The sequence below is a fragment of the Poeciliopsis prolifica genome, unplaced genomic scaffold (assembly GCF_027474105.1).
Source record: "Poeciliopsis prolifica strain line A6 unplaced genomic scaffold, Auburn_PproV2 SCAFFOLD004, whole genome shotgun sequence".
Lineage (NCBI taxonomy): Eukaryota > Metazoa > Chordata > Actinopteri > Cyprinodontiformes > Poeciliidae > Poeciliopsis > Poeciliopsis prolifica.
Window position 1 is genome coordinate 13,623,351 of NW_026562379.1, and position 22,520 is coordinate 13,645,870.

The following is a 22,520-nucleotide window of genomic DNA, read 5'->3' on the forward strand; positions in this document are numbered from 1 at the left end:
AGAAACGTTTTGGTCAATGTAAATTTGGATAGTCTGTTCAAAGTCCTGATGTCTTTTTGCTGATTTTTAATTGATATTTATTTGTTTATGCACAAAGAGATGTAAAAAATTATCAGCAAAGTTGATTGAATGACAAAATATGACAATTCAGTATACACATATTTCAACAGTTATTCAACAATTATTCAATAACATTCCAACTTTATGAAGACCCCAGCGAGTTACTTGAAGCAACTTCTATCGCTCAGATTCCAACAGATGGCAAGTTGTTTATTGCATAGCTTGATGCTACACATAGAGAACCCCTCAGTCCCTCCACCACCTCCACATAGAGCAACCCTTTTTGTGCTATTTTGTCTATGTCATTTTAAATTTACCCTAACAATTGCAGACAGTTGGTTTTAATTAGGTCTGAAGGTACGGTGCAGAATAAATCAAACGGCAGACATACCATCCCTGAGCAGGCTATTTAAAGATGAACCACAGAGAGTGAGAGTCAGTTTAGATGAATGAGTATAAAATACATGCTTAGCCCCGTTTCTGTCATCAATCCATGGGCCTGCGTGTGGCCTCATTCGAGCAGGGAAGCCTCTACCACACAAAAAGGAGACCCTCATGCAGCAAATCAAGGAATCGTTTCTGACTGTACACATTCATCCAAACTAACAGCATGGTAATGCACCCTCTGGGATTTATAAGTTTGGGTTCTTTGTTCCAGATCATTTAACACCATGCTTGTAGAGCACATCACTAGAGCTTTGAAGGATCTACAAAGTCTCAGGAAAATATGATCAATAACAGAGAAATCTCTAGAAAATATCCTTTAATCCTGTGTTGAAATCATCTTGGGAAGGATTTTGTAAGGTAAGGAAAGATGGATTTAATCCTAATGTATCCCAAAATATTGGGATAAATAAAAGCAGGCGACAGTGCTGCCTCGTCATCAAACCTAAAGCAACTTGGATTTTGAGCCACTCCAGCCTTCCTCCAAACTATGGGACTTTGTTTTCCAAATGATGAACTATGAGAAGAAAAGAAGACTTTGAACTGACAACTATCAAGAAAGCAAGCATTGCCATAGCTGTGTAGAACATAACATCTCCGTTTTGAACTAATTCTTACATCATTTTCTAATTTGCTGAAAAATCTCATTTTAGGTTTCTGTTGGCTGAAGGTCATAGTAATATCCTCACTGATAAAATTGCCCAAAATTCCAGAAAAAAGCACCGACATATACTAAAAGAGTTTGTGCTTTCCTCAAATGTAGATATCAAAAATATTTGTGCAGTCTGTCATGCCATGTTTATGTAACTGACAATAATTTCACAAAAATTATCAGCAGAATTGGAATTTTGCCTTTTTTAGTGATCTACAATGTCACTAAAAGAGCATTGTTGGGCCACTGACACTATATTTAGTGACACATTTGCAGTTTGAAAAATTCCTAAAAGTTTTTCTACAGAAAAAATAGTTCCAAAATTGTTCCGATAAAGTTACATATATAAACATGTAATGTACATTTTTTGTCAGGTATGTAGATGTGTGTTTCGGGTGATAGAAACTCATTCAATATGAATGAGTTTATCCTAAACTCATTCATATTGAAAATTAATTAAAGTTGGGTCCAGATGAAACTGCTTCTTCACCATATCCATCTGTTAAGCATGTAGCTTCCAATTCATCTTTAAAATTCCGGACACAAACAGTTTTTCTGGATTTTTACCAATCTAGAATAAAACTGAAGGATAAAGAGTAACCTCCCATGCTTGGACTCGACAGACTAAATGTGACTAAATGCTTAAGAGGATTAAATTACACTGCATGCTAAAAGAGGATTTAAAAACAGGAACTCATGTTATTCATGTAATTTCAAAATCAAAAAAGTATTTCATACATAATGTGTGCAAATGTTAATGTTTCTTTTTAAGATACAAATTTTTCCCCAAAGAGGTTTTTTGTTTGACTCTTCTGTTCTGCAATGATAAGATAAGAGCTTATTGTGAGCAGGATGACTTTTGTGGACTGTGCCCACAGGGTACAGTGGGGATCAGTTTCTTCACTTTTGTCAGACTTACAAGGCCTCCTTAGAGGTCATGCTGTGATTCCCACATAGCCCAGGGTACGGTTCTCAAATTTCAAGGGTAAGGAGAAAATCCATTTGCCAGCTCACTATTTGTGATTGCACAGAAATGTTCCCCTGTCTCAATATCCAATTACTAAATTATGATGGATTTTAAGCATTATTTTCTGCAAGGCATTACTCAAGACAGTCTAACACAATTTACATAGCTTAACGAAGCACTGAGCTTTTAATAATGAGAAGGAGTGCAATAGAGGGAGCTGATGTTTATTTGAACTGGCTGGGCTTTTGCTGGTAATGATTATGAAGTGTGCACTGGGAGCGGTGTCTATGAGAGGAGAGGGGGAGCTGTGCTGCGTGAAGCAGGCAGATGGTTGGCCGGACAGTCTGTTGATAATGGCGACATTAGTCTATTGGGAAGCAACATTATGCTCAAGGTCAATGGGAGCTGAAGAATGGAGGAACATTATGACTTGCGTCTTGTGTCCTGCAAGGATGATTTCCCTGCAAGGATGTTGCGATGTTTAATGTGACCCCTGTAATCTGCACAACACTTCCAAATTAATCCCCAAATTTCAAAATGGCAATTTGTGTCACTGAAGCAGTGACAATAGACCATAAAAGGTGTATTATTTCATTCTTGCTTTATTGGTATGTCTTGCAGCCAGTATCCAATTGGCTTTCAGATCAGTTTTTAAGGTTCAGTAATCAGCTTTCAATTTACCTCTGATCACCCAGATTTCTTAGACTGCTTACACAGATCATTACACTTTATTCACATACATATTTGCTGATGTGCTGTGCATAAAACAAATAGTTGTTCACTTATTTTTAGAATTTTAATTGTTAAAAAAATAATACGAAATGTGTATTTTGCTTGTGAGAACATTTATGGATACCAAAAGTCCTTGAGTGCCCTGAAAATACATTCATACTCTTGAGCTTTTTCACATCTTACAGCCACACATTTTAAGGTATTTTTTTTTGTTGGAGGTAGCGGTTTATGTGATAGACCAACACAAAATTCTCAAATTAGGATTGTTGTTGGGGGGACACATGAACAATTTGTTCAGTTCAATCTCATAATATATATTTTCAAAACCTAATAAATAAAAGTTCAGAGAAAAAAATACGGAGGAAAAAAACTCAGATGAACCAGAAATGATGTAAATACAACATAGAATCAAGCAAGGAATGGAAAAAAAAGAACATTTGCTTAAATACCAGAGAGGAGTAATTGCTGGAATGTCAAACGGGTGAGTTAATTAACACGGTGCATGTCAGCATGGGTGTTGAAAGAAAGTGAGTAATGAACACAGACTGAACACACAGTGGAACTAAACAGGATACAGAAGAGTCGTCTAAATAAAAATCAGAACACAAACACTAAAATAAGACCCTGAACCTATTCACAAAAAACACAACATTGTTAAAATTGAGGTTACAAAATAAAAAAAGTGAAACACATACAGAGTCTTTTCCCCCTTGTAATCAATAAAGCCCAAAAAGTAATCAAAAAAAAAAAAGAAAGAGAGAAAGTTCAAGGACCTTGACAAAGGCAAGGCATAAACCTTACAAAAGGTTTATAAGGCCTTTAAAAAAAAATTAATGTCTTAATGGTGAGAGTCGCTCTGATGGCTGGATTAACTTTGTACATTTTCCCATCAACTCTAAAAACATTCCCACAGCTTGAGGTCACCATTGAGATTAAGCCCTTTTTCACAAAGGCAGCAGTATACGTCATACTACACAAGAGAATTAGGGGTGTCAGAGTAAAGGGGGCTGAATACAAATGCATGCCACACTTTTCAGTTGTTTTCTAAACAGCTGAAAAGTGTGAATATGTATCGTTTTCCTTTCCCTTCACAACTATGCACTAGATTGTTCTGGTCTATCACATAATATACCCAAGAAACACATTGTGTTTTGCAGTTATATGTGACATATGGGAATTTGTTTTTATAGTATTAAACTCCTAAATAACACTTCAGTTGTTTGTGTCATGAATACTTAACATGATTTGATTATTATTTAATCAAGTCCAATATATCATCAAGGAAAATTCTATTTGGGTCCAAAGGTACAGATCCCAAAAGTTCATAACTCAAAGCTTCAAGCAAGCACCTTATGTTCAGTTTTAACTGAACATAAGGTTCAGTGCTTTCTCTACTTTGTCAAAGCTGTCAAAGCAAATAAAATCCAAAACTACTTGAAAGGCAGCCTGCTGACATCTCTAATAATATTGAACCCCATGAAACGGGAAGAAAATCATGTCGATTTTTATTTTTCTAATACTCATTAGATGATTGGAAGTGGGAGATTTGAGCAATCTTTCTATAATTAGACACATTGCATACATATGTTACACGGCAGACTGAGCAAGATTTAGTGTTCCATTGTATAGCAATTGCAGTGCAGCTTTAGCCTAAGCTAAAGTGTCAATCAAAACATGCCACTTTCACTCACTGAAGATGTAAAGACTGATATTATGACTGCAGGTAAAAGCTCTGTAATTCCCAAGTAAAAATCTTTGATCTTGAGTTTTCTTTTCACACAACAAATCTAGTCACAACAAAATTACAATTTTCATGTTGTTCATGTTTTTAATTCGCACTTTGTCCCTCTTTTTTTTTCTTTATTTTTATTTTTTTACAGTGGCATAGTTGAAAAATGAATATTCAGTACTGAGAGATAAAGCAGACCTCAGACACCCTCCATAAAAAGCAAAGTAATTACAGCAATTCAATCTTTGTACAAAATGACTATTTATAGCATCATACGGAACCAATATAATAACATGTATGGTCATTGGGAATGTGGTTCGATTTCGTTGATACAATGATTATATACAATTTGAGGATGTTTGATTCACCAGGTCCTCAACATGTCATGTCATGTCATGTACTGTTTGCAGCAAACTCAAAGGCCATAATGGTGATCCTTGTACTGTTCTTTATGACAAATTACAGAATTATAAAATGGAAAAGGTAATGTCAGACAACTACTTCAGTGTTAACAACAATAATACTAATTAATATAGTATCATATAATAAATCTGAATCAGTCATAATAATAAATACATATAGTCATCTTTTTTTTTCAATTGTAAGTAATTCATTAGAATCCCTGTTTGAAGAAACCTTCAAAAGTGTGAAAACTCTCATCAGCATGACAGGAATGGAATGCATTCCTTTTCCCTTTTCTGAAAACATCTGGTGTGCTGTGAAAAAGTATTTTCCCCTTTTCAGATCTTCTCTATTTTTGCTTTGTTGACACACTGGAATGTTTCAGATCATCGAAGAGCCTTTTAAAGATAAGCTGAGTAAATACAAACTCAGCGTAACTGCATTTCGATTTAAGTCCAGACTTTGACTAGGCCACTCCAAAAGAGATTTTTATAGGAACAAAGTGATGTCTGATTAGTCTCCTTGAGGATTTTCTGCCATGCTAGAGAGTTGGCTTCATGGTTTCATAGAGTGAGTCATCCTTCTCTGGAAGCAGCCAGAGTCCATCACAATGCGGTAGGTCTCCACTTTTTGTAGTCCACTAAAGATTTTCCCAAAGGATTCCATGATAACCAAGATAGTTTTTGGCAAATATGAAATTGGTATTTGTCTTTGTGTCATTCTTTTTCTTTTTGTCAGAATGGATTTCTATCTTTTGATCCCATTACTATTCGATAACTATTTCTGCCTTTTTGATCCTATTATTGCTGAATCATGAAGACCAATCTTAACTAAGTGCGGCCTGCAGTACTTTCGATGTTCTTCTGTGACTTCCTGGATTAGTTGTAGATGTGGTCTTCGAGTAATTTTGTTTGGCTGACCACTCCTGGATGGGTTCACCACTGTTCCACATTTTCTTCCTTTCTCCCAGTGAAAGATAAAGGCTTTCGCTGTGGTTTGTCAGAGTAACAAAGCCTCAAGAACTACTTTGCTACCCTTTTCAGATTGATAGATGTAAATGATTTTGAATTTATGTGGACTGAGTCCTAATGTGTGGTTTTGTGGCACATTTTAGCCTACCTCATGTTGTCAGACAGGTTATTGAAGTTATTTATCAATTCTATGGCTCTGAAAGTAATCAGACCAGAGTGTGGCAAGTAAAATTGAATTAAAATGCATTTTGGTCTAATAATATAGCGTATTTTTAAAATATATATATATTAATGCCAGGTTGGTTTGGATAGCTTCTAAAAACAATATTTTGTCATCTTTGAAGTTTTCTTTGTCAAAGTTTAAAATTTGTCTGATCTGAAACATTTGCCAAAATAAAATAAATAAAACAAACAGACAAAATCTGTAAGGAAACATATACTGTTTCACAGCTATATACATGGCTTGTGGCAAAACAAACTGGTTAGATAAACATAGAAAAAAGTCATGAAATGTGGAATACATTAAATAGTGTATATGCTAATATACAAAACGTAATGTGCCAGGGATCCCAAGATTCAACAATATTGTTCACAAATATTCACGTTAGCAAAGTATTTTACAGCAATATCCACACATTAAGCATAGTTGTTGTTCAATAAAATTCAACATAAATAATAAAGCCCCACAAAGTTCACTCATTCAGTTTGGATTTTACATTAAATAGCCAACCAAAAAAACTAATATTCCTGATCCATTATGATGACCAAAATCTTTATTACATGTCAGACTCCATTACTCCATCTAGACTCATTTTGAATCCTGAGACAAGATACAGTTCTTGTATTTTCCCTCTTTTTTTTTTTTTTTTTTTTAGTCCTCAGACTTTGTGCTTTGAAATTCCAACTTTCATAGTATAAAATAACTAGATAAAAGACAACTGAAAACTAATAGGTGTAAGAGTATACACCTTCATAAGAAGGAGATGGTATCTTTTTGGGACAATCGGATAGATTGTGCTTGTATGTTTTGTTATATCAAAGTGTCTGTCATGTTATGTTGTACATTATGGCTATGGTAGGATAAAATCCAGGAAACATCCAAGACAACTGCTTAAATCAGAAAGAAAAGTCAGATTGTGTAAATGTTTCATAAACCGATGTGTTTCAGCTATTCTGTTCTCACAGTAAAACACTTTGAAAAACTCAACCTTGACTGTCTTAAAATCAAGCACATCCTCTGTCCCTTCTGTGTTTAAAAATTCTGCAGACAGTTATGTAAGAGAGTAGAGAAACCTGTTAATGCAGTCAATGAAAGAAATGCAGAAAAACGTCTCGTTTAGGCACCAGAAAACTAAAATCTAATCCAACCTTTAGTTTGTATTGATTACAAAAAGAGAACGCTATTTTAAAGTCAAGTTAAACCAAGCATGAATTTTCTGGAAAAAGATAAATGAGTAAACCCAGATCATGTTGTAACACTGAGGCAGCTTGAAATTGCATGTCTCTTGTTGAACATTGAAACGAAGGAGAGAGAAGCCAGAGGTCTAAATGAAGTACTCCTTCTTTTCCTCTGCATGCACATGGTTTCCCTCAGCATTGATAATAGCCGTGTCAGCGTCAGGGGCATCCTCTGCTCCTTTGGCCTCATGTGTTAGATATGTTCCTGTAAATATATACGCAGACACATCAAAAACCCACCAGTGGAAAACCTCACAGCATCTTTTTATTCAATACAAAAAGAATGCAAGTGACCTCTTTTACCTTTATGTCTAGCCAGATATCTTCCAAGAACTATTATCAAACACAAGGTGATGAAGACCACGACTGCAACAACACCGCCGATTAAAGCGTGGTCAGGTCCACGTTGTCCTAAAGCATTAGGATCTGAAAGAAAACAATGAGAGACGGCATGGACGTGAGGGAACAAAATCAATAGCAAGATGTCACTGTTTAAGAGTTTCTGACATTTAGAAAACTGCTTGGCTGCAGCATGAATGCTGAAAATAATGTCAATTTTAAAGAGGTTATAATATATTTAAGAAATTTAATATTTCTTAAAGACTTAAAAGTCTTGAAAACAGTTGGACATTTTTTAGAGCATAGTTTTCTGAAACCAAAAGGCATTTTTGTCACGTCCACTATAATAGGAAGGTTCTGTGAGAGCAACGTAATGGAATTGGACCCAATGACTCTCTATGAAACCTCAAAGAGTTTTCTTGATGTAAAAAAAATAAAATATTAAATTGGGAATTTGTCGACTGGATGTTTGGTTTTGTATCAAAACAGTACGCTGCATGGAAACAACTTTGCCTTAGAATTATGAAACAATAGGAATTAACCCTCTGATGTGCAAGTGGGTCCTTTTTGACCTGGTGAGGTTATCTATTTTCAATGTCTTTGTAATGAAAATTTTTTATCATTTCATATTTCAGGTCTTCCTCAAAAAATATGTTACTGATATTATGCAGTTAAAATTTTAAATTGACCTTTTATTCATTTGAAGAAATGTCATGTTTTATATTACTACCCCATTCTTCCAAGAGTGGGTCAAAAGTGACCCAAATTCATTTCCCATGTAATTTAATGGGAATCTTTGTTTCTTACTAACTGTAACTGTCAGGAAAACATTTTTTTTGTGAACCATACACACTGAGTTCTAAGTGTTATCCCTGAATAACAATATTTTACACAGCAAGAACTCTTACATATAAATATTTTCTTTATTTTTTACCTTATAAATGTATATGTGCGTATCAATCGTGAGTACTGTGACATAGTTATTGTCACAAATCAACATAGTAGCCTTCTTCAAAGTTAGCCAACTCTAGTTATCTAACCAACTGGCTAACATTACTGCCTATACTTAATTATGCATGTGTATTATTTGTGTGCGTGTCTCTGTGTGTGTCTGACACGTTTGATGAAAAAACCTAGAGAGAGTGTGTTGATTGACATGCAAAACCTGTTGATCATTGTGTTCAGGATTCTTTCTTTTATCATCTCAATAAATAAAATAAAAAATCACAGCTATATAAATAAATGCATAAATAAATGAGCTGGAAAAAAATAGAGTGTTTTCTCCAGGTCGGGGAGAACGTCCTGCCCCAAGTATCTCGGGGTCTTGTTCACGACTGAGATTCCCCTGGAGGAGCTGGAACAAGTGGCTGGGGAGAGCGAAGTCTGGACCTCCTTACTTAGGCTGCTGCCCCCACAACCCGACCCCGGATAAGCAGAAGACGATGGGTAGATGGATGGATGGATGGATGGATGCATCCATAAATATGCATTTATTCATATTTATGGATGAATAAATGCACACACATACATACACTCACATGCCTGATACACATAGAATGATAGAATACAGATAGTAATGATAGCTAGCTTGGTTAGCTAGCTAGTTTTAAGAAATGTGCTCTTTCACACCCACACGCACCCACACGCATACACACACATAATGAATGTTGACATTGTCCATTATTGACATTTGTCATTTTGTTTTAAAAAAGTTCTGCAAATTCTCACAAATTGTTCTAAAAAAGTTTTAAACAGTGAAGAATGAAAGTATTTCAAACATAAAATAATTCTTGTGTGAAATAAAACACAGTAGAAAGTATTATATAAAACATTATTTTGAATCAAAATGGCAAAAGTAGCATTAAAAACACATTGATTGTAACCCGGGTCAAAAAAGACCCAGTCAGTCACTCATGCATCAGAGGGTTAAAGGGAAAAAATCAATGAATCCAGGCTTATTTAAATTTGCATGGACAAATGGCAGCTATTTAAGGTAAGCTAACTGCAGAGAGCCTTAAAGGAGAGTGGTAAGACACAGATAAACTGTTGTGGATAAAATAAACTTACTTTGTGTGGAGTCGTGAGACTTGGCGAAACAATGAGGTTATGTCAACAATCAGAATGCTGGTATTTTTTTTTTTTTGTGTGCTTTGAAATACAATTTCTGACACAAATGGTAATTCTCCACGACAGCACTTTTTGAAATCCCTCAACTGTGTGCCAGATTGTTGGGTGTACAAGCTACTGCTCCTAGACAACATTTTTCCTGGCCTCCTCATCCTCATTGAACAAATTACTATACAAGTCTTCACTTTATGAATATTTTTGCCATTACTACTATTGTATTGGGTGGACATTGGGCTATATACGATCACTGAGTTGAAGAGTCAAATTAAACTTTAAATTGCAGTCATAAATGTAATAACCAGAACTCAACTGAAGAAGAATGTTTGTAAAATTGCTGTGTGCCTATTAAACTAGTGACTAAACAATCAACAAATCTTCCTGAACTGTGCAAATAATTTCAGATACATCCACATATCTCTATAAAAAGCTACAATAAAGAAGAAATATTTTTACATTGCCAGAGTTGAAGGTTTTCATTGTATACTTCTTGTTTATTGAAAAATTTTTTCTGAAAAGAATGAGCATTTAGGTTTCTGAGCAGAAAACGAGCACAGCCTTTTTCAAGCTTCAGTATGATGCCCCGGTGTCTGTCCTATTATAAACTGAGCGCCTGTGTCTTTATGGTGCACCTCTTGTGTTCTCATTATCTCAATTTGATAAATAGCCATGGCTCAAGCTCAGTTTTGCAAAGTGACCCTGGGAAATGACGGTTATATTAACAAACCCTGTAAATACAAAAAATTTTTACCATCCCAAAATACGAAACTTGAAAGGATGAAGTTGTGTGTCATGCATTTTAAATACAATACAGGGACTCATGAGCTACAACGTCAGGTTTTGAGACAATGATCACGTTCCAAAGTAACCTGAGTTTGGTTAGATGTTGATGGGTATAATGATTCGTACCAGTGATGGCATAAGCAAATGTCATGTAACATGTTCACATTCGCTCTCATCACTGAGAAAATTATTGTTTGGCACTTCCTTACAAAATACAAACTGGAATAGGCAACCACATGTACCCAAACATGCTCTGTAAATGTCAACATGTAACCAATAAATCCTTTCTTATTTCTATTCTGACCTAAAAAAAAAAAAAAAAAACAAGACTTGAAAGGCAAAATTAAGAAAAGGGCCACAAAAGCAGTAGAATGACATGTAATACATCACAGAAAGCCACAATGGAAAACTAAAGAGTGCCAATGCCACAAAACAGCTGATGGGGCAACTTTGCTGGCTCAGTTACCAGTTCGACAAAAAGGCACTTTTGATTTTTTGTAATTAATGCAATGTTTATTTACACCCACTGTCTGCATGGATGATATTATGTTAATTTGTCATATATAATTTAGTCTTGTATAATATTCAACCTCAATGTTTTCAAAAACAGAAATTGGATGAATAAGTTTGAATTTGTGATCATTTTTTAAAAATTGGCACAGGTAAAAGCAGATTTCTTTGTGTAACTTGTTTCTTTCAGCAGGTGTGTAATTTCATCTGAACTCTGGTGTGTAAACAAGGAAACTTTGGTCAGAATACAAACATAAATCACAATTTGATTATTATTTACAATGTTATAGAGGTCTTTTTTTTGGTAATTTCTTTTATTATTGTTACATAATTTGTCTCTCTTTGTTCCACATTATGGACCTGTAGGGCTGGCTTCAAAACAGACCAACACCATGCTACTAACGTCACCACATTTGACAGTGTTATTAGGCTGTAAATCTTACTTCAACTTCTAAATGTTCTCATTATCTCATCTCATCTCATCAAATAGCTAATTTCTATTAATTATAACCATAAAACTTTACTCTTCAGGACTTCTGACTTGTCTACGTAAGGCACTGTAGATTTCATTTGCGCGTAATTAAAATTGTGGTGCAGGAGCTTCTTTCCTGATTGGCACCCTCTCAGTCCAAAGCGATGTTAAACTTGATTCATCGTTAAAAGCAACACTCCTGCAGGTTTTAGTTTAAGGTGCCTTGAGTCTGAGTAGCTCCTGGAGTGTTCTTAAACATCCTCACCTTTTATCTGAGGATGAGAGTTTGGATCAGGTGATAAAAACCTTCACATAAGTGGGTGCACCAATAAGACATTGATCCCAAACACATAAAAACTGGTTTTGGAATGGATCAGACTTCTAGTATTGCTTGATCTCAGGTCCAAAAGTAATATGGCATTCTCCAAGAATTGAATTTTTGCTCCTCAATTTAAATATTAACATTTTTTTTCTCTGCTAACATCAGGTTTTCATGCAACTTCTAACTGATATTTTAAGGATGTTCTAACAGTATGAAAATGCCTTTGTTAATTTATCATATTATTGAAAGGATTACAATGTAAAAGTGATATTAATATACTGCTTAATTTTTCAGTTAACTTGATTAGATAGCTCACTCATTTTGTTATTTAAAAGACATTTGAAAAGCATTTCCTTAAAATACCGCCTTTCAGAACGATGTTACTTAGCAACGGAAATTATGGTGCTATTACATTTCCTCAAGTACTTTTCATAGCACTCCATTGACAATAAAGCTCGGCTAATTGCTTTACAATGTATATTAAGCACCAAGCAAGCAGTACTAATGTGACAGTCTGAGGCGCCGAGAATTTCTTGGCGTCGATCTGACATGAGCAGCATTCCATCTGAGAACAGTGAGTCACTGCTGTTGATTTGGCATATGCCACTAAATCTCATTCTAGAGTCGCGGATGATCACAAAAGAGTCGACATATGCTACTACAGCAGGAGTGGCATGACACCAGCCACTTTTGGTTCTATGCATCTCTTGGAAAAACCGCAGTCACTTTGGTTTAGCCGCTCATAAAGAAACCAGCAAATCACCTTGCAATATTTTGGCTGATCTGGATGTTGAGTGGCATTGAGAAAACAACCCTTTTGTTGTACTAATTTTACTGCTCATTTAGTTTGAACCTACAGCACTCATATCAGATGTGATTAAGCAATAAATGTTATCAAGTAGATTTCTACTAAAAGAAACTAACACATAGTCAACAGAAATATCTCTGTAAAATTAATAACATGAACAAACTCCACAAATAATTTATGGATTTCCTTTCCATTTTTTGTATTCTCAATGATACACTTAACAACACCAGCACACAAAGGTTCACTTTGTCCTCTCTGAGGTATAACTTAGTATGAAAAAGGCAAACCAAAATACCAACATGTTGTGTTATAACTTATGCAGTCCGTGGTATGAATAGAGAGAAAGTGTCTAGTGTCAGCAGAGCGAGCATCCATGCATGTTGATGATTTGGCTCATGCAGGGTGAGGCCATGATGTGTCCTGACCCAGAGCCAGTACCAGCATCACACACACTAATTCTGGCTTGCAATGATCATCCATTGGGATATTTACCTGTTGTAGGCCCTGGAAAGTCTTTGGCTGTTGCCATGGTTGTAGACAGTGACAGCAGTAGGAAAAGATGAGGGGAACAAAATGACTCAGGCCATGATATAAAAGGTGACCACAAGTTTCAAAGCAAAACGTAATAGCTTAGCATGATCTTGGGTTTTGTTTAATTGAGTGCAAAAGTGACAAGAAGGAAAGCTTGCTGTCGTGCTGAGCTAGAATGAAGAAAAACGATCCCCTAGGTGAACAACAGAAGATAATATTATATACATGTTCTTACATAACTCAAAGTACATGATTAGTATTCTACCCAACATAAGCAATGAGGAATTTAATTCACGAGTTTCTCCTTCTCTTCGTGGAATATGTAAAGCCTGTGTACACTCCAAAAGAAACAAGAAATTTGTTTACCCATTCAAGTTGGCAAGAACAATAGTGCTTCTTCTGCTGAAGATATTCTAAACTTCACGAGACACTCAATTAAAGTACACCAAGGAAGGCAAAGTCAACCATTTACTGCACACAAATTTCTGACCAATTGCACAATGATTGTCAGGGGTTACAACAGTAAAACTAACTGCCCGGGGCAACAACAGTAAAAATAACTGCCATGCTTATGTGTCAAGAACAAACTGTGAGAACTTCCAAACCATGCTAGTATCATATCTTACAGCTCTGTGAGAAAGGATACATTTCTTGGTTCTTGCGGAATGCACAGGCCTTTAATCTCTGAGAAAACTTTTCATTATTGAATCCAAATTTTGGGTTTGTGCTATTCAGACAGAAGTGTGGTAGTTTTAACCAACCAATGGGAGAATTGTGACCTTGTCTGTCGGGTTGAAGAAAAGTCTGACAGAACCCACAATGTTCCAGTTTGGCACTCAGATAACATACAGTTAGCCATGCACATGGTTAGCCATCACCTCTTTTTCTGGACCTGGTGTGGCTCTTTCGATGTCCACAACGTTCTAAGGTTTTTTTTTACTTCATTGCTATTTAAATTGCTGGAGTAGACATTTTTCTAGTCAGTTCTGTAACTTTCCTATATCTTCAATATAGTCTTTTCTCCTCCAGGTATCTACCAAACAAGCCATTAAGTTTCTCGTACATCACCCATCCATATGTAGCCCTGCATCTTTGGCGATTTTTTTTTCAAAGATAAACTCATAGTCGCTGCCCACTGACTTTACTGAGTCCACTTCCTGTACAAGAATTTTTTATAGTAAATTGACAATAACACCTCTGAAACTAATTTATTGGTTTTGCAAGAGCTCCACAAATCCAACTTTGCATTATGCTAAGCAAAAGGGCAGAGCCTTCACCACACAGCCACTACAGAAAAAGATATCTATCTTGTGCTCCCTGGAAAGTAACCATTCAATGTGAAAACAGAACAGCTTTACAACCCCAGCAATGCTCTCTAGGTTATAGCAGCTTATCCTGACTTTTTCTTTTTCAAATTTCGCAATTTCATATTTCATTTAAGTCTTTGGTGATATAAGCCTTTGGTGATGTAATATATATATATATATATATATATATATATATATATATATATATATATATATATATATATATATTACATCACCTTTATTTTATAATCAATGCAACATTTTTAAATCTTTGCATGTTCAGTGCTGTAGTCCACACGCAGCATCTTTAAACACAGCATTAAGCTCATCCTACAGTGTTGATCTATTTGTTAATGCCCTCTGAGTCATTTTGTAAATTTTTTGCCTTGATGTTCTCTTTAGGCAGGCTTTTACATCTTGTCATACATAGCTTTTAAATACTGGGTTGCGACTGAAGGTCTGGGATCTCCAAGGCTGATCAAAAAAGCAACAGGACAGGGCAAATCTTTGCTGCATGCAGTAATAATTTGTGCAGAAAGCAGCTTTCACTGGGCCTCTGGTTCTCTTCTAAAGTCCAACTGAGAACTGGATTACAGCTCTCAGTGTATAATGATTTTTATTTTATTTATTTATTTTTTTGTATAGCAGCACAGATATCATAGTCTTCCTTAGTCATAGGCAGAGAACAGATTCATCACTCTATTTTTATGGTCTTGAGTGACTGTTCAGTTGATCTGTGCCTGGGGCTCGTTACCTGCCTATTTCTTTGAATGCGCTGCATATGTTTTAGGTCATATGCCTGCTTATCATTGTCTCTATAACATATCTTAAGTGAAAAAGCTTTGATGTTGTGCTAAGAACATTCCAACTTGACATTTTTTTCCTAATAATTAAGTTTCAACATTGGAGACTATGAACTATATTCTAAAGCTGTCATGCCTTCCTGGAATGGATGACTCTGATTTACAAGGCTCTTATTGGCTTGGATACTACTCATTTATGCACATTTCTTCTGATAAATGAAAGTTTCTTATGCCGTTAGGACATTCTGTGTCTCTACGTTTCTATTGTGCTGGAGCGCAGGCATTCAGTTTCTCTAAAATAATGAAAATCAATTGACTGGACTTTATACATTTTTAATGTTTGTTTTGTCATTGTTGCTTATTTGTCCTGTTACAAAACTATTCTTAGCACTTAAACCTTTGTCACAATTTTGCATATTATAACCAAAAATGTTATTTGAAGAAGATCTAGTGACTGATCTACTGTAAGGTAGAAAAAATAGAAATAGAAAATGTGGCATGTATTTATTTGGCTCCCTGGTCAAATTAGTTTTTTTTTTTTTTTTTTGCATTTATAGCTACAATTGTTTTGAAATCAGATTTATACATCTAAAGTTTAAACTCTTTTCCCCATTCTTCTTTGCAAATCAATTTAAGCTGAAACAGAATTAATAGTATTTGTGAAAACCACATTTGTGTCTTGCCATAGATTCTCTTTTTATTTTTACAAAATGGCTTGAACAGCCATCCTTAACATGGCTAAAGGTTAAGATATTCTTTGACAACCCTGTGTTGTCACTTTTCAGTACAATAATTACATTTTTATTTATAGAAAATATAGAAAAAGGGTACTTTTTTAAAAAGTTCTTTGTGCTGGCAGTTAGCATATAAAGTTGTGGATGCAAAGTTTCTTTGTAAACCATGTGTTGGACATAATGCTTTTTAGATTTACTACAGGTTCCTCATTACACACATATAAGCTATTTTTCCGGGGCTTTTTCAACATTTTGATTTTCTTTGCTGCAGTTGATTCCATATTGCAAATAATTTCAAATGGTTAAAGTAGCCTTGCAAATGTTCCTTCACTATGTTTGACAAATCCTAATGACAAATAGAATTCATTTCACTAAAAGCATCAGATAAAAACAAAACCTTTGGCTGTTTACTAGTAAATGTTTGTTCCAAACAAAGTTTATGATTTGTTTATCAAAATGAACTGCATCTGAAATATTTCTCAATTATTTATGTTTTCCCATTATAAGACAAAAGCTGTTTTGACTGTCAAGGTAAGCATTTATCATATTTTACCTGCAGAGTGCTCTTGTGGATCAAAATGAGAAAGTCATGCATAAACACTACTACACTAATAACATTCAGAGATATAAACCAAAGCTTGCACATGGATTATATGACTTTGGCAATCATTGAAGCACAAGTGCATGCTTATTGATTTGTTGAACAGGTAAAAAACCCTTCAGCATAAGAACACTCCAAACAGCTCGAGTTTTCTATTTTCCGCCTCTGCAAATATATTTCTATTTGTGCAGTCATTTGTGAATATTAAATAAATAATGTGATAACTTGCTCCTGTAATATCTGAACTAATCTGGAACAGTGTAACAAAACAGTTCTGTGTATAAAACGGGAAAGCAAAAAGGAGAGCACGTTGAATTCATCATCTGAAACAAGTCTATTTTCTAGCTCATAGCTTGGTTGTTAGCTCATCAATCATCAAGTGTGTGCTCAGTATCATGTTTGTGAGTGCATGAAGAGTTGGGGCTTTGGGGTGGGTGTAAGTGTCCATGTTAATGCCGCTCTGAGTAAACTGATGATGGAATCTCTGCATTACAAAAATTCAAAATTGGCAAAGGGAAGGTTGGTTATGCTTTGAAAATGTAAAGTTACTGGAGTCAATTTTATAGGTTAGCACAAAAAAATAAATCTTTAATTTTATTTTTGCTTGTTTTTGTATTAACTAATGTTAATTCCAGAGAATTAACATTATTCATTCTCATAATAATGTTAAAGCAGTAGTTTTCAAATGGTCATTTCATTTATTAGAAAAAACAATCTTGCCCTATGTAAATCATTTCCCCCTTGAGTTTTCACATTCAGTTCAATTATTAGCTGATCTGTAGAAAGAAGAAATCCTTTAAGTAGTGGCTGAGAATATGAAGTAGTCTAAAGTGAGACAACATCTTCTCAGAAAATGGGTAATTTGCTGTATCTGTAAACCATGGAGTCGGCCCCTGTCCTGAAGAACAATATCAGGCTATCAGTTCATGACCTTCAGCCCTTTCCCATTGGGTTACACAGCAAGACACAGGAGACATGACCTTAACAAGCCATTCAAGTTTAAAAACCCTCCAGTGCTGCTGAGTTAAATAATCTCCAGACTTTGTCCACTTCAATTCAAAAGACTCCTTGTCAGTTATCGCCATTGCTTGAGGGAAGTTGTTGCTGTTGAGGATGGCACAACCAGACACTAGATTACTTTTCCACATGGGCTTTAGTGTAGCTTGAAGGCTGATTTTATCCTATCAATCTCAAGTTATTATTTGTAAATTGTGTTTCAGATTCACTCAGTTTCTCTTTGTCTGATATTAACATTTGTTTGGATGATTTGAGACATTTACATGCGACAAACATACAGAAAAAAAAAAACAAGTATGTTTGGGGAAAATATTTTTAAGAGTAGAAAAGTTTATTTAACACACTTTCAAGTCTATTAAGATGAAATTGTATATTCAAAAACAACGATATGAGGGTAAAACATAAACAAAATGAGCTACAGCTTCACAGGGATTTCCTCTTTATTTAGGAAAACAAATTTTTATACAGCTTTAAAGTCTTGTATGCTGTGTTTCTTATTGTGCTTGGGATGGTGTATTAAAGGCAGTATTTTCAGACAGTGATAAATTGTGCTTGATGGATGACATTTATGGCTCCTCGGCTTCCCTGTCATTAGCAAATTAGGTTTAGAGGCTGAGATGATCCGAACAGACCTGGCAAGAATTTAGCTCATCACAACGTAGCCCTGAAGAATGAGTGTCATCATCAGTGGAAATGAGTCTGTCAAACCCATCTTTTACCTGCTTGACTCAATTTTTCATTTTTCCAAGTGACTAGAACCTCTGTGTGCGAGGGTTACTAAGAGATGAACTTCACATTTCTTTAGTTGATTGTGTAAGACTTGAAAAGCTTCTGAGCATATAAAAACCTTGCAATATTAGTAAATTTAATAATTAAAAAAATCTGAAATAATACTACAAATTCTTAAATAGCCTTTTAGATTTGAAATGTGACAAAAAACTGACCTAAGGGCAGCAGGTAAGATAGGACAATACAGACCATACTTTGTCCTCTTTTCATACTCTTTGAATGACAAATCACAGAGATGACATGATTTGAAAGAAAAATAGTACCACTTCTTTATTCTTATCCTAAAGCCCTTCTAAATCTCCCAAAGATCCTGTTATGGATCAAGTAATGACTTGTGAGGCGAGAAACTCCCCTACGTTGAAGAAGTTCTTCTCAAAAACACAGTGCTCTCGTTTCCAATTTGGATTCATCGATTAATTTAATAAAACCTATAAACACAACAGAAAAGCAGTGATGATTTATTTCCTGCAACACAGTGTTTGCTTTTTCAACCCAGTGATTGTCTTGGGATTACAGTGTCTTTTCCTGAACTGCAACTAAGCAAAATTTGATACTTTCATCCTCCGATAGTTCAAGGTTTGGCAGTGAGCTACACAATAATACAATTATCAACTTGTGTTATGTTCATTCCCATAGCTATGTTAAAATAATGAAGTAACTACAACAGCCTTTGCGTTTTACCTCGACATCAACACACCTGTGCTCCCCACTCAATTAATACAAAGTAATCAGATGATTTGTGGCTTGAAGTCTCCTCTAAACATGTGGTTAATGCCTTTGTGAAACTATAATACAAAATGTAGGTATGTCCCGATTAAAGAATGATCAAATTTTATTATTGAATGAAATTTTCTAGCAATTTTAGGCACAAAATTCTTTTACTGGCAATCCATATTGAGACAGAGCTGAATTTAAAAAATGCTTATCCTCTTGTAGGTTTTTTTTTTTTTTTCATAATTAAATGTTTTTAATCAACACACAAATGTTAGTACTTCATAACACCTCATTGTGAAATCATGAATGAAATCATGTAGAATCAAGAAGCTACTTAACTATAGCCCATCTAATAACACAAAGTAAGATCTCAAAAAGCAACAATGTCCATATCTAAGGATATTCAAGCATAGATGATAACATCTATCACAATGGAAAGGCTTGAAAAGCCATCTCTGTGACCCAGGGACTCCAGTGAACTATATTGAGAGAGATTATTCACAAATGGAAAAAACACTAAACAGTGGTAAACTGTTTCTGGGCCACTAATATAACTCCAGGTTTGCACTGACATGTAAACCAATATGTCTAAGAGAGAGAAAAAGGTTTTTTACCACCAGTTAAACATGGTGGTAGTAGAGGGATGGTGTGATGCTGCTTTAAGACATTGCTGTAATTGATAAACTGATAAATTCTGCTCTTTATTACATCATCCTAAGAGTGAATATTTGACAGTCACTTCATGACATCAAGCCCAAATATACTTGGAATATACACTAGGACAATCACCAGTCTCGTCCCCATTTAAATGGTAAATAATGCAAAAGAAAAAATACTTGGAGTATGCTAGCAAGAGCCTCAACTTAATCCAATTGAGGTGCTGTGACATTACATTACACAAAAACTTTTATTCTTGTAACCCCCCCCAAAATGTCCGGGTTGAACAACTCTGTGAAAAGTATTGCGGATAAGTCCTCAGTGATGTAAAAGTCTGATTGTCAGTTATTAAAAACCGTTTGATAGCAATTATTTATGTCAAAGGTGACACAATGAGAAAATTAGGTTTTTGGGTCAATTACATTTTCACAAAGGACCATAATTGTTTATGTAGCCTTTCCCCCCCTTATTTAATCATAAACATTGGAAAATTGAATTTTATATTTACTCAGATTATCTCCTGTTACAATTGACCTGAATTGAACTGCAACTTTTAAGTGTGACAAAAAAGCAAAAGCAGAACAAATCTGGCAGAGAATAAATACTTTTTCACAATGATTTAGATGCTGGTGAAAAACTCTGAATGTCCACACATTTCATTATGTTATTCACATATGACATGGTGGATGGAGGAAGCAGAACAGTAATTAGGTCACTTTGAAATAGACTGAGTAGATGGTAGAAGTGAAATGACATCCTACTATATCACACTTATTAATACACTACTAAATCAAACCTCAATATTGCTGTTCAGTTTTAACCAGACCAAGAATACTTTGTCTGAATTTCTCAAGATATTACATGTGCATTTTATTGTTTTTGTTGTTGGAAATCTTTTCCATCAATAAAATGGGAGATAATGCTTACCAGCAATCTTTTTCTAACAGTTTTATTCTGTTTTTCTTGTGCTAGGTAAAGACTTGCTATACTGCTGTTTTTTTCCCCTTTAATCACTAAATTATTGACATGAAACAATAATAAGTCATGAAACAAAACTTTTGATCTTAAACAACAAAACAAGCCTTCAGTTATGTACCCACCATATACAAACAGAATATATTCAGCAAAGCTGGTTCCCACATGGTTGCTGGCCTCACAGCGATATGTGCCATTGTCTGTTTTGTTTAGTGTCGTGATGGTAAGCTCTCTGCCCTCCACAATCATACGCTCAATGTCTGGCAGCTCTCCTCCATCTTTAGACCAGAGCACTGGTTCAGGTCTGGGAAAGAAAACACCAAAGAAAATCCTGTAGGTTGTATTTTTTTATATAGGTTTTCTAATTAATAAAGTACATAAAGGAGAGGCAAGGGAAGAAACAACATCTTAAATGCAGCTCTTAAAAGTGAGCAACTGCAAATTGTAACTTTGAATGAAGTCAAACTTACATTGGGTTGCCTATGGAGACACATTCCAGTTTGAAGTATTGTCCTTCCAGTGGAATTATCAGTGAATGTGTGATTTCCAGCTGAGGAGCATCTACAAAGAAAACAGAAAAAAAAGACAAAGATTCAATACTGTAATATGACTGTGTACAAAACAAGCTTTAACACTAACAAAGCATAAAGATAGTTAGCTCTTTATCCTCTGGGTAGCCTTAGCTTTAGTCTCTATCTTTGTTGTATGTTGGAAGCAATCCATTACCTGCAAGTTAAACCTACACTAATCTATAACAGATGCAAAGCCACACATGCAGACATGAATGTAAAATCTGACATTCTCCTCTCTGTATTAACTTTCGGCACTTACACCTAATCCGTCTTTATGGGTGATGATACTCACAGTGAACCTCCAGGACCTCAGTTGTCATGTAGGGTTTGTACAGAGACACGTGCTCCACACTGCAGGTGTAAGCAACGCCATCATCCCGTTTGTCCACTTGGAAAAGGAGGCTAGTCCTTACTGTGAAGGATTTTCCTGTAGCATTGACCTCTGTGGTGCCTATAGTGAGAGAAATACATGCAAATTAATGTAAAGAGTAACTGTTGAATTTGAGTTATTGGCGTATGTTTATATTGAAATTCAGTGCTGTGTAAAAGTGCTAAGAACATTAAACTTTTCTACATTTTGTCCCTTTACAACAAAGATCAATAGATTTTACTTTGATTGTGTGTGATAGACAAACAGTCTTTTATTGTAGGACTGATTTTACGTTCAGGGCCTTCATCCAGCAGAAAGATGGACCTCCAATATGGCATCACATTCCTGACAAAACCCATGAGAAGCATATTAAGTAATCACAGCAGTGCTTATTTTAATTGAGAGACCACATTGCTCTGATGGCGGCTGCATTTCCATTTATTTGCAGGCCAGCATAAAAACAACCTGCCGAAAAATAAAACATGTTCTATCCACTCATCTGTTTGTTTTTCCTTTTCTCTTCCTTATCTTTTTCTTTTTAATCCACCTATGCCTCCTGTTCTTCTTCTTGTATTACACCAACTTCGATGTTAGCACCACATTTGAACTGAAAAATCTGACCTATCAAATCAGTCAGAAGAGTTACAGCCCCTAACTAATTGTCAATTTTTTTCTTT

The 22,520-nt window shown here is 35.2% G+C and overlaps 1 protein-coding gene across 3 annotated transcripts in view; it reads right to left on the reverse strand.

Moving 5' to 3' along the window:
* Nucleotides 1–4,343: 4,343 nt before the first annotated feature.
* The window catches only part of cadm2b (cell adhesion molecule 2b), a 144,709-nt gene continuing 126,532 nt past the window's right edge, over nt 4,344–22,520 (reverse strand). For 2 of the 3 annotated variants that reach the window (XM_055028765.1, XM_055028763.1), the window contains 6 exons: nt 21,766–21,924; nt 21,372–21,462; nt 21,027–21,205; nt 13,266–13,292; nt 7,719–7,841; nt 4,344–7,620 (listed from right to left, as the gene is read on the reverse strand). In XM_055028765.1, the coding sequence (XP_054884740.1) occupies nt 7,502–7,620; nt 7,719–7,841; nt 13,266–13,292; nt 21,027–21,205; nt 21,372–21,462; nt 21,766–21,924 (698 nt within the window). In that variant the 3' untranslated portion in view covers nt 4,344–7,501. The remainder of the gene's footprint in view (nt 7,621–7,718; nt 7,842–13,265; nt 13,293–21,026; nt 21,206–21,371; nt 21,463–21,765; nt 21,925–22,520) is intronic. The other variant, XM_055028764.1, reaches the window with a different exon arrangement.